This window comes from Typopeltis vanoorti, chromosome 6 (assembly GCF_054136105.1).
Source record: "Typopeltis vanoorti isolate ZY-2024b chromosome 6, IOZ_Tvanoo_1.0, whole genome shotgun sequence".
NCBI lineage: Eukaryota > Metazoa > Arthropoda > Arachnida > Uropygi > Thelyphonidae > Typopeltis > Typopeltis vanoorti.
Genome location: NC_143554.1, coordinates 16,398,918 through 16,411,922, shown reverse-complemented (window position 1 = coordinate 16,411,922; position 13,005 = coordinate 16,398,918). Strand labels below are relative to the sequence as shown.

Genomic DNA, 13,005 nt, shown 5'->3' with positions numbered 1-13,005 from the left:
CAGCAATAGTCATAAACATATTCAAAAAAGAAACAGAAAGGATTGCAGAAACTACAGAGGAATATTGTTATTAAATACATGCTATAAAATATATCTAGATATAATTAACCTGAAAATACACGGTGTTCATTTCCCTGAAAATTAACACCATGGGCCGAGGAAATTATTGGAGACGAACAATGTGGCTTTAGGAATGGAAGATCCTGCACAGACCCCACATTTACACTCAAACAAATTATAGAAGAAAGAATAGAATTTAACCCGCCAACATATATGGCCTTCCTAGATTATGAGAAAGCATATGATCAAATCGACAGAACAAAATTAATCAATATACTGTATGAATTGAAAGCTCCACCTAAACCACAAAAGCAATAGCAAATATAATGGAAGAAAGCTATATTAGAATCAACATTAATAATGAAACAACCGAAAAAATTAAAACCAATAGAGGTCTCATTCAAGGAAGTGGATTATCACCAATACTCTTCAATATATATATATATGGAAAAAATTTCAAGAGAATGGAGGAAAAACAAAATGATAGAAATTAAAATAGGAAATAAAGAATTATCCAGCCTTTTGTATGCTGACAATCAAATTATTTTTGCTGAAAATGAAGACCGCTTATAGAAAAATCTACAGGTATTGAACAAAGCAATAGAACAGTATGACATGAAAATCTCAATAAATAAAACAAAATCAATGGCATTTCAAGGTAAAGAAATTAAAAGATGCAAACTGGTCATCCACAACAAAGTAATAGAACAAGTGAACAAATTTAAATATCTAGGAAATTACATAAGCCCCAATGGAGAAATCGACATTGCAAAAAGCAAAAATTCTTATCAGTCATTGGAACTTTGAATAGACACTTCAGTAAACAGATGTCTAGAACAACCCAAAATGAAACTATATAAAATAATAGCCGAACCAATTCTGAAATATGGCAGTGACACGTGGACTTGGGGAGAATGGGATAAGAGACAAGTGGAAGCTGCAGAAATGAAGTTCCTAAGACTGCTTGCAGGCTATAGACAAGATAAGAAATGAAAAAATAAGAATACAGTTATCCATAATTAACATAACAGAAGACATCACAAACTATAGAAAGAACTGGAAAAATCACATAGAAAGAATGAATGAGGACAGATGGCCAAATATTCTTGAAAATATAGACCAAAGGGACACAGATCAAGAGGAAGACCCAGGAGGAGATGAGTGGAAGACTTTTTAAACCCTTGAAAACATTCCAGGCAAACAATTGCCTAATACACAAAGCCAAGAAGAAGAAGATTTTTTTAATGTGCTTCTCACCTATGAAAGGCTGTAAATCTGTAAACCTATGGTACAATAGGTAGGGTAAAAGATGTTTTATTGTTTTTAGCTTTTATTTAGTTTTTTTTATATTTTTTGCTTATTCTTTTTTACATAATCTAGAAACTGTGCCATAGATATCAAACATGGAACTTTTTTTGAAGCCACATCAGACCTCCAACATATGAGCTAGTGGCAGTGAAATTCACATCCAACCTAAAGACAATCACAATCATCCTTGCCCATGGCAGGATTCTAACCTACAGCATGTTGGTTAGACAGTAGATACATTAACTACTCAGCATACTATACAGCTAATATATAAAGATATTCTTAGCATAACTTGAAATAACTGGAACTTAGGTCCAATTCAGTAAAATTTTTCTATTAAGATAAAAACTTTCTGTGTAAAAATTAATTTCTATCTTAAATGAAGAATTTTTGTGTATTATCTTAAATTTAAATGTGCAGTCATTGTTTTGATTTTTATTATTCATAATTAATAAACAGTCTCATTTATATTTTATTTTAATAGCTACTTAAATTTTGGAGCGATTGGGTTCGTAATAGGTCATGAAATTACTCATGGATTTGATGATAAAGGTAGTATGTTTTGTATTTTAGTTTTATATCTTACAAAAAATTAAAACATGTTTGGGTAACACTGAATATCTTTTATTTTATTATTTTTATTATAAATGCTTCTCCATGGATTCCAAGGACATTGAGGTTTGTTTATTGAATGTTTTAAATTATGGCTACACCAACTAAGGCTATGAAGAGAGTGAATTATTCTGTTTATAAATTTCTTTCTGTCAGTTAGCCTGTTTTGTGGGATGAAAAACCCTGCCAACTTCTTATAAGCTATTGGAAGTTTTTACACTTGGTTATCTTATAAATTAGATGCCAAGAAATTACACTGTCTGATCAAAAATATCTGGACACCTACTCAAAACCGTAATCAGACTGTCCCTGTGACACACTTTCCAGTAGTGGACATTAATACAGGGTGGATCCACCCTTTGCTTCTATGACAGCTCTAACTCTGCCGGGGAGACTTTCTACCAGGTGTCAGAACATCTCTGGATGAATGGCAGCCCATTCTTCCTGAAGAGCTGTAGCCAGAACAGTTCGTGATGTGGGTCATTGGCGTCTGGAGCAAAGTTGGCATTCTAATTCATCCCAAAGGTGTTCTATGGGATTCATGGCAGGGCTCTGGGCTGGCCAGTCCATTTCTGCAACGTTATTGTTCACAAACCATTCCCTCACAGACCTTGCTTTATGGCAGCAGTGTCATTCTGATACAGACAATAGTCATCACTGAATTGATCTTCTACCATAGACAGTACTCAATGAATCAAAATGTCCTTTTACCCTTCCATTTAAATTTCTCTGTTTTGTTACAAGAGGGCCAAGTCCATTCCATGAAAAGCACCCCCACACCGTAATACCACCTCCTCCAAATTTCACTGTTGGCACTACACATGTTTGCAGGAATCGTTCTCCACGCTTTCGTCACACCCAGACCCTTCCATCAGATTGCCACCTGGTAAAGCAGGATTCATTACTCCAAATCACGTTTCCAGTTGTCCACTATCCAGTGGCATTACTCTTTACACCAGTGCTTCCCAAACTTATGGATGTAAAGGCCCCCTTTGTAAAAATTAAAATATTTCACGCCCCCCCCCCCCATTGGAAAAAAAAATCATAATACAGACATATATTATTATAATATTTATTGTATTTATATTCAAGATTTTGCGTTTGTAAGCTTTTTTGTGCTTCTTATCAATACCTTTGAAAGTAAACTTATATGAATAAGCATATATTTATTAATAATATTCATTAAGCGCCGAAATACGCAGGAAGCAAAATTTGTGAACCGACACCAATGTGTGATTTTTTTTCATTAAAATATAAAAAATAACAAAAAAGAAATAATAAATAATAAAAATTAAATACGTTTCTTTTAAGATTAAAAAAAAAAAGAACTACTTAGTCTTAAAGCATTTTAAATTTGTTTTCATTATTTCACGGTCCCCCTCAACAAAACGTATGGCCCCCAGTTTGGGAAGCACTGCGGGCAGCGCTTAGCGTTCACAGGAGAAATGTTTTGGTTTATAAGCAGCTGCTCGACCATGGAATCCCATTCCTCTTAACTCTTGATGCACAGTCATGGTGTTGGCTGGACAGTTAGTAATACTACAGAACTCCCAGGTGATTGTTTCACTCGATGTCTGGTGATTTTCATGAACCATCTTCTTTAATGCTCAACGGTCCCTGTCTGTCATTAAACCCGGACTACCCAACCATGGTTTTGTGGTGGGTTCAAATGTTTCTGACAGATTTCTTACTGATGTGGCAACCAATAACTAGTACACGTTTGAAGCTACTGAGATCCCTTGACCTACCCATTCTGCTTGTACTAATTATTACTGAAAAACACACAGCTCCGTGCCTCCTTTTATACCGGTATGTGAGGTTGCAGTGACATCTAGACGTCAGTTTATGAATTACAGAAGGGTGTCCGGATAATACTTTTGATCAGATAGTGTATATTCTTGGTTTAATCCTTGTTGTTGTCTCTATATTGTGTATTTTTGGTACCGAGAAGGCGGGGTCAGAAACGGATTCATAGCGGTAGAAGCATAGCAGAAGAAGATAACATAAATTTTCATTATTTAGATATTTAGTATACTTAAATATGTTTTATACTTATAGTTAACTTATACTTATATAGTTATACCTATAGTTATACTCACTTATACTTATTTGGCGTTTAGTTGTAATAGTTCCTCGACACTATTTTGAATAATGGCGGCAGCTAAAATTGCAAACGGTGTATCACCAAGTCCTCCCTCATTTACAGACTCCATTTTGCGTGATATAATAAGGGATTTTGTGGCATGCGGGACTTGTGGAATGCATGCACCCCGGCAGTTGTATATGTGGCAGGTGAGAGAAGAGGAAATACGTATATGCACAAAATACAGACAATGGGAGGAACTTGGTGGGTTAGAGATGACTATAACTGACCTTGTTGAGACTACAACGGATGTTGTTGAGTCAGAGGCGAGAGATTCTCCATGTAGAGAGAAAAGTAGTATGATAGAGGGCAAGAATAGTGAGAGAAATATGAATGAAAAAAAATGAGAGTGGGGAGTGTTGAATGATTGTGAAGTTTTCAGAGATGGTCTCAATTGGGATGATGAATGGCAAACAAGAGTGGCTCGCTTGCAGAGAGAGAGATAGATGAGCTGAAAGAGCAGGTGGTATGTCTAGGGAATGAGATGAGGTGTGAAAGATGAGATTAGGCGAATGGAAGGGATGAATACAAGGCGAATCAGAGTAGGAGTGAGAGAGTTATGGGAATGATAGAAGAGGAGTGAATAGGAATAGTAGAAGAGAGGTAATGAGAGAGAGTTATGGGAATGGTAGAAGAGGAGAGAATAGGAACAGTAGAAGAGAGGGAATGAGAGAGAGTTATGGGAATGGTAGAAGAGGAGAGAATAGGAACAGCAGAAGAGAGGGAATGAGAGAGAGAGAGAGTTATGGGAATGGTAGAAGAGGAGAGAATAGGAACAGCAGAAGAGAGGGAATGAGAGAGTTATGAGAATGATAGAAGAGGAGAGAATAGGAAGTTCACTATTCACCAATTAAAAGAGAGGGAATGTGAGAGAGTTATGAGAATGGTAGAGGAAGAGAGAATAGGAAGAGTAGAAGAGAGGGAACGAGAGAGTTATGGGAATGATAGAAGAAGAGAGAATAGGAACAGTAGAAGAGAGGGTATGAGAGAGTTATGGGAATGATAGAAGAAGAGAAAATTGGAACAGTAGAAGAGAGGGTATGAGAGAGTTATGGGAATGATAGAAGAGGAGAGAATGGAAACAGTAGGAGAGAGGAAATGAGAAGAATGCGAGGGAGTGCTGGAACCAGGGATAGAGTGATGTCAGGAAGGCAGGTAAGTAGGGGAACACAGAGAGAAAGTGTTAGAGTAGAGAGAGAGAGAGAGTGAGGGATGCAGGTGAGCAATTGAGGAACAGGGTGGTAAGAGGTGTAATGTAGGGACTCAATGATCTGTGGTGTGCAAGATAGGATGCGTGAGAAGTGTTTGCCTCAAGAAACAATAGAAAGTGTGGCTTTGGCAATTAAGAGGGGTGAAAGGGTGGATGAGATGATTGTGATGGTAGGAACGAATGACTTGAGAGGCAATGTAAATTGGGTGGCGAGAGATATGAGATTCTTGCTTGAAGTGGTACAAAAGAAAATGCAGAGAGGAAAGATAGTGTGCGTGTTGCCTAGGTATGATAGTGACAAGCTGAGCAGAAGAGTAGTAATATTGAATAACATAATAGCTATAATGTGTCAGAAGAGAGGATTGGAATATGTGGATGCTTGGAGGGCATATGAGGACAGAAAGGAATTGTATGCAAGAGACCTCTTGTATTTAAATGAGGAAGAACATAGGCATCTGGAGAGATTGCTGTTCTGAATGAGTCGGTGGGTCAATGAGGGAAACTCGAATACCTAGGGTAGATAGTAGCAGGGGGTGACCTCTTGTGGGAATGGGCACTTGCGAGAAAGAGGATGATATCAGGTAATGTTCTGCCCAGTGGAGTCTACTAGGTATAGAAACAGTGACATTTTTATGCTTTATACTAATGCCAGGAGTATCCAGAATAAAGGAAAAGAATTGCTGGCGCTGATAGCATCAGCCTGGTACTATCAGTGCCAGGCTGATGAATGACAGAAGAGGATATAATTCAGAAGAGGACTTAATGACAGAAGAGGATATAATAACAGGAATAGAAGTAGCAGGGTACAGCAATTTTCAGAAGGATAGGAAGGGAAAGCGTGGTGGTGGAGTACTGCTTATGACAAAATAACCAAGGAGCACAAAGGGTGGGGAGCAGGAGATATTTAGACAGTTGAGCTTGGCAACTGCAAGAAGAATGATTGTTATGGGAGATTTTAACTATAACTGTATAAATTGGGGAGAGGAAGATGCATGCAGCAATAAGGGAATGGAATTTCTAGAATTCTTGAGGGACATATGTCTTAGGCAACATGTAATAGAGGGAACAAGAGGTTCAAAAGTTTTGAATTTGGTCATAGCATCAGAAGAGTTGAAAATAACTGAGATGACATCTCTCCTACCAGTTGGAGAGAGTGACCATGTGGTTTTGACTTGGAAGTTGAATAGACATGCAGGAGTATCAAAGAGATGGGAATGTATGTGGAATTATAAGGCAGGGGATTTAGATATCAACTTGGGGAAGTTTCATGGAGGGAGGAATTGGAAGGCTGGGATATCATTAGTGCTTGGGAAATTTTGAAGGAATATTTTGTTAGCAGCAATAGTAAGCTGTATTCCAAAAGTGAAGAAGAGCACACAATTTGGTGTCAAGTGGATGACAAACAATATTAAACAGGAATTGCATGTGAAAAAGAGGCTATGGAAGAGATATAAGGAGACAGGTGAAGAACTGATGCATGAAGAATATAAGCGACAGGCAAGAAGAGTGAATGGTATGGTAAGGAATATGAAACTGGAATATGAGAAGAGATTACCCCAAAGATCCAAAGAAAATTCTAGGGAATTTTTTTATCTATGTGGCCAGTAGGAGGAGAAATGATTGTGGAAGAATGACATTGGGAATAGAGTGACTGATACAGAGGATGTAGTGGAATTGTTCAATGAACACTTTATTGGAGTATTTCATCCTGGAGGAGTAAATTTTAATACTAGAGGGATAGGGCAGGTTCGAGGTTTAGAGGTGCAGGAGGAGAGTGTGTTCCAAATACTGAGTACTGTGGATGTCAGTAAAGCTGTGGGACTGGATGGTATTTCACCACATGTTTTGAGAGAATGTGCTAAAGAACTGACAGCTCCTTTGACCTGGATTTTCACTGAAAGTCTGGCTATGGGAAAAGTGCCCAGGGAATGGAAGGAAGGTAAGATGGTGCCATTGCATAAGGGCAGTAGCAGACTGGAAGTGTCTAATTATAGGCCAGTTTGTGTGTCATCAGTAGTTGTTAAGATCTTGGAGAAATTAGTGAGGGACCGTATACAGCTTTCGGCAGATGAGGTAATGTTATCTGTGGGAGTCAATGAATTTGTAAAGGGGCTCTCTTGTTTTAGTAATATGCTAGCCTTTTATAATAAAGTTACAAGAGCAGTAGATGAGGGAAAGGCATTTACATCTGGGTGGCTAGATAACAGCCACCCAGATTCTGGAGGTATTTATGCAAACACACCTTCTAGTGTTATGTTGATTTTTTTATTGCTTTAGGCAGCTTCTTTAAATTTTCTATCAAATCAATACTTGGTTTGGTGGGTGGTGCATCAGCTGAACCTGATTTACTTTTAATGAACTTTGTGGTCTTTATATTCTTTAATCCTAACCATCATGATGCAGTCTATCTGCCTGAATTTGGATAGAATCTATGTCTACTATGCAGTTTATTTTTTTAAATTTATTTTGGAGTCTGAATGCAGTTTTAGTATTATGTTTGTTTAGAAAATTGTTCAACCAGTTATCCAAATCTCTTTGGACTAAAGTGATGTGTAAGTGATATAACTACAATTCTTAACACTTTCCCTATACATCTGTACATTCAGAAAAATTGTTGGGCCACCCTTACTTCTTGCATTGCAGATTTTGTGATGTAGTGGTTATTCCTCTGATAACATAGAGTCCTTGGAATTGATATCTGTGAGTTTTGGATGTTTTGTAAATACAACACTATTACTGTTTATTTCTTAACTAACAAAAAATTATGAATATTACATTCAAAAGAATTCATTTAATGACAATTTCATATGCCCTATTACATACATCTCCAGATTAGATTACAAAATTAGAAGGAAAAAAAAACTTATGTTAACAGGAAGATTTCTAAATTAACTGTCATATCTCGAATGAACTTATACGAGATGTTGAATATTGAATGTGTTTAAGACATGGTATGATGAGCTCTGTGTGTGATAAAAGGACCTCCCAGATAAGTCTTTGACTCCATGAGGTCTTGGGATAATAATAATAATAATAATAATAATATAGTATTGAGATGTTATGTTGTTGTTGGGATGTACCATATAACGTCTCTCATACTCCAGTTCTAAGCAGTGCAAGTCTTCGTTGTATGCAAACCAACTGGTTGAAATAAGACCTTGGTTTTTGTTGAGTTGATCACTATAGTACTTTGGTGGCTTCTTTAAACCTGCGTATGTATTTGTTCAATTCACTCTATGGCATTCCTATGATTTACCAAAGTACTGATGTGTTTCTTTGTGGTGTAAAGTGGTAATCATGTGCCCATTGATTCTCTATATCTTCGACGTGTTCTTTGAGACTGATTTCTCTAGATTGTCCTGTCTGTACAACATAGCAAATGCCACATGCACAAAAAATTTGGTATACACATCTGACTGTTTGAGAGCAGAGGAAATGATTTATAAAATCAGGCCTTTATTTTTACTATACAAAATCCAGAATTTGACTTAGGTATGTGGACAATATTTTTATCATCTGGCTAGGCTTCAAAGAATCCCTTCTCAATTCACCGATTTGCTAAACAGCTTAAACCATACAATTCAATTCACATTAAAAGTTGTAATCACTTCAGAATAAGTAATCAGAAGTAATCACAGACCACTTCTTTTCTTTGATCTTCTAATCAGTGGTGAACCATGGCAAACCTTCATTTGAAGTCAACAGAAAAAAACTTAAACATTGGAAGATACTTACATGCTCTGTCACTTTTTTATGACACTGAACTATAAATAATTAATTACTGAATGTGTTCTTTCAGTTTTTAAGTTATGCAAATTCATATTTTAGTCATATCATACAGTTCCTTTTAAAAATTTTAATACTATATTTTGTTTCATCTGAACAGGCCGTCAATTTGATAAAGAAGGCAATAATGTCAACTGGTGGGATCCAGAGACTGACCATCAATTTCGTGAACGGATTACATGCATCATAAATCAGTATGGTAATTATTCTGTACCTGAGATAGGACTCAAGGTTAGTCCTTACATTATAAGTTAAATTATGGGATAAGCTGAATTCTGTGATTAAGTAATACTGTGTTATCATACCTCTTGCAAGACTATCATGAGAAGTTTTCATCTTTAAGATAAGCTGCAGAAGCTTATAAAGCCAATCTACTCTAATCAGTAATATTTGTCAACCTCTCCAGAAAAACATCACGCATCTGTACTGTTTATCCATATTCATATTAATTATACTCATTATTTGCTAATAACATTGTTTTGCATGTAAGGTAGTTTTGCATTTTTTAAAATATACATAAATTTTTTTTTTTCAAAATATTAATTTTTTTCTTTCATTTAGAGGGATCTTTTGTTTATCTGATTATTACCTTTTTACTGCTTGTTAGTGAAATAACTTGAGCACTGCAAGGTTTTGCAGGCTATACTTTGCTAACCTAAACAACAGATTAGTACACAGTGTGCCTGCACTGTGAGATATGCATCATACTTTCATGAATTGTTATTTGATATTTAATTCATTTTCTAAATGGAAGTGCTTTGCTATATTCAGATTAATGTTGATAGAATTGTCCTCTTTTTCTTACTATTGTGTGAGTCAGTTATATATCATACCATTTCTTTTTTCTTCATTTTATTATTATTCTTATTATTATTCAGGCCTCCATGGAGTCAAAAGACTCATTGTGAGAGGTCCTTTCTAAGAAACACAAGTCTATCAAGACTCATCAAGGGAGGTCCCTCCTACAAAACCCAAAGTCTATCATACCACTCCTTAAATGCATTGACCGTTCTCGCTCTCACTACTCTGTCAGGCAATGCATTCCATGATTCACCCACCCTCCATGCAAAGAACCACTCCTCACTCTCTTTCTCACAGTTTCCTTTCGTAACTTCCAGGGATCGCCCCTTGTCATCACTCCTTCCCGCTGTTCAAACCAAGCAAAAAAACTCCCCAGCGTCGACCCTGTAACCACCTCTCAACAGTTTAAAAGCCTCGATCATATCACCTCTCCTTCTATCCACCAAACTCCGCAGTCCACATGCCTTCAGCTGATCCTCATAACTAATATTGTACAGTCCTGACACCATCTTTGTTATCTGCCTTTGTACCCTTTCCACAGTTAATTTATCCCCTTCAAATCCTGGGGACCAGATCTGAGAAGAATAGTCCAAGTGTGGTCTGATCAGAGTCTTATACAATGGAATGATAACCCTTTTATCTCTGCAGATTAGTGTCCTTCTCATTATTGCAGCAATCCTCTCCAAATTACTAGCATGTGTTTCACATATGTTGATAATCTTTAGGAAATCTCATTTAGTGTCAAAAACATGTTGTTCTTCTTTCTGGGGGGGGGGGATAACAATTTTTTGGGAAATTAATAAGCAACTTTACTTAGGTCCTTATTAACCTATACTTTCTGTCTGAACTCATGGCATCACTAATATCTTTCTTTCCTGTTACTAATTCTTTTTTTATCCTAGGCATAACTAATCCCACTCTTTCTGGAACAATTCCATTTCTATCTAAATCAAACAGTTTGATGCAGTGCCATAGCTTCTAAGCAGTACTTTTCACTCCAATCTGAGTGATTGGAGTGAAAAGTACTGCTTTTCACTCCAATCACTAAACACAAAATAAACAGGAGGAATGTTCTTCATTCCTCCTGTTTATTTTGCACATTCATACTCTGACATCACATCTGATGTCAGTTGTAAAAATTACTCATAATTTTTAATAGTATACCTATTTAATTGTCTTCCCATCCATTTGTTGCAACAGTGTCCTTTTGAGTAAAAAGACAAATTATGATTGGATAATCTTATCCTGTCCAAAGATTATCAGAATCATTAAAACATGATTTACAGAAGATGATATTGATGTCCTGATAGAAATAGAAGTAAAATTGTATCATATCGAAGCAACACACCAGCTGTTTCTCATTTCCTTTGATTTCCTTGTCCTCCTATTCTCTTTCCATCTTCTTTTCCTTGCTCTCTCATTCTCATGCCTTTCTCTTGCACCTATTCTTATTCTGCTCACACTAGTTAATCTCCTCGTTCATCATGCTTCACTCTGTCTCCACCATTTCCATTCTGAGTAATTTTATTTCTCTCTCCCTCCACACCTGCATTCACTTGCACAATCATGGCCATCTGTCAAAACTCTGCTACACTGTCTAATGTCAAATCCAGTGACATTTCTTTTCTGTCTTCTTCACCCTCTAACATGCTACTTGTATCTGCATGTTGAGAATTTTTTTTTTTTTCCATGTCACTATTTCCATGTCACTACTTCCACTGCCACTAAATTCCAAGACAGTAACACTTAAGTTATGTAGTGCTTCTCACTGCCCGCAATTTAATGTACATATACACATTACTGTGCCTCACTTGTCATATTCTTAATTCATGGGATTCGTACGTGCCAGTTTCATAGCATGCTACGAAATTCTCCATTATGCTATGAATTGTGTATACTATTATTATTATTATTTGACACCTCCAGGGAGTCTAAAGACTCATTGAGGGAGAGCACCTACTCTACAGCTCCATCTCCAATACTCAATCCACCAACTACAACGAACCACAACTACCACCATCATCACCTACACCAATGCCATCTACTGCACCACAAGTATTTTCACAGACAATCACAAACATCCAGGCCCACGGTGGGATTCAAACCCGCAACCTTTTGGCTGGAGAGTAACCACTCGGTCATTTATGATTAATTGGTTGGTTTAAGGATTATTGGCATACAGACAACAAAGGTCATACTGTACCAAACCACAGGTTATAAGTAACTAAAGAATTTAGTTACCTATATTAACTTTTAGGAAACTAAAGAATTTAAACATTAGCCAATAAGTAATGAAGTGAAAAGGAAGTTAAATAAAATGCATTAAAAAGTGTAATTTAGTAGGAGTTCTCAAAGTCAATGGTTACCAAATTTTGAGATATTTTAATATTTCATTATATTTCAAATTTTAGGAACTGATGACTGAACTAGCTGGTAGGCTAGTTGTTTATTCAGGAGGTGACTCAAAACATCATGGGGTAGTTGTGATTCTGAAGCTAGGTCGGGCAAGAGCCCTTCTTGGTTATATCCTGTTAATGACAGGATACTTTGTATTAGACTTAAGGCTTGTCAAAGCAATGCTTCAATCATGATAGTTTATGCACCAAACAGAGATAGGCCTGATGAAGTGAGTGAGGAATTCTATGAAAACCTACAGACTGTTTTTTGGACTGCCTACCAAGGAGAGATGTACTTTTCATCTTAGGGGACTTCAATGCAAAGGTGGGAAAGAGTATGAGAATTAAGCCTGAGTATGGTATATTTGCTTTGGGTAAATGTAACACCAGTGGTGAAAGACTTTTGGAATTTGTCCATGCTAACGGATTAGTTATTACCATACCTCCTTCCAGAAACACCCCCAATGAACCTATACTTGGACATCAAACATTGATAGGTCAAAGCACTAGATGGATTTCATCCTGGCTCTCCAACAGCTGAAGACAATCATCACTGATGAGACATACTTGCCCTGGAGTAGACTGTATTACAGACCATTAGCTAGTAAGAGCCAAAGTAAGACTAAGTTTTCAAAACCTTCTAAGTCAGGCACATACAATAGACTGGATTTCAGAGTAATTCCTAGTGG

At 36.7% G+C, this 13,005-nt stretch overlaps 1 protein-coding gene across 2 annotated transcripts in view; it reads left to right on the top strand.

Annotated features, from left to right (window-relative positions):
• The window catches only part of LOC150105310 (neprilysin-2-like), a 493,284-nt gene that overhangs the window by 382,713 nt on the left and 97,566 nt on the right, over window positions 1–13,005 (top strand). For both annotated transcript variants that reach the window (XM_090394688.1, XM_090394687.1), the window contains 2 exons: window positions 1,853–1,920; window positions 9,220–9,350. In XM_090394688.1, coding sequence (XP_090250814.1) covers window positions 1,853–1,920; window positions 9,220–9,350 — 199 coding nt within the window. The remainder of the gene's footprint in view (window positions 1–1,852; window positions 1,921–9,219; window positions 9,351–13,005) is intronic.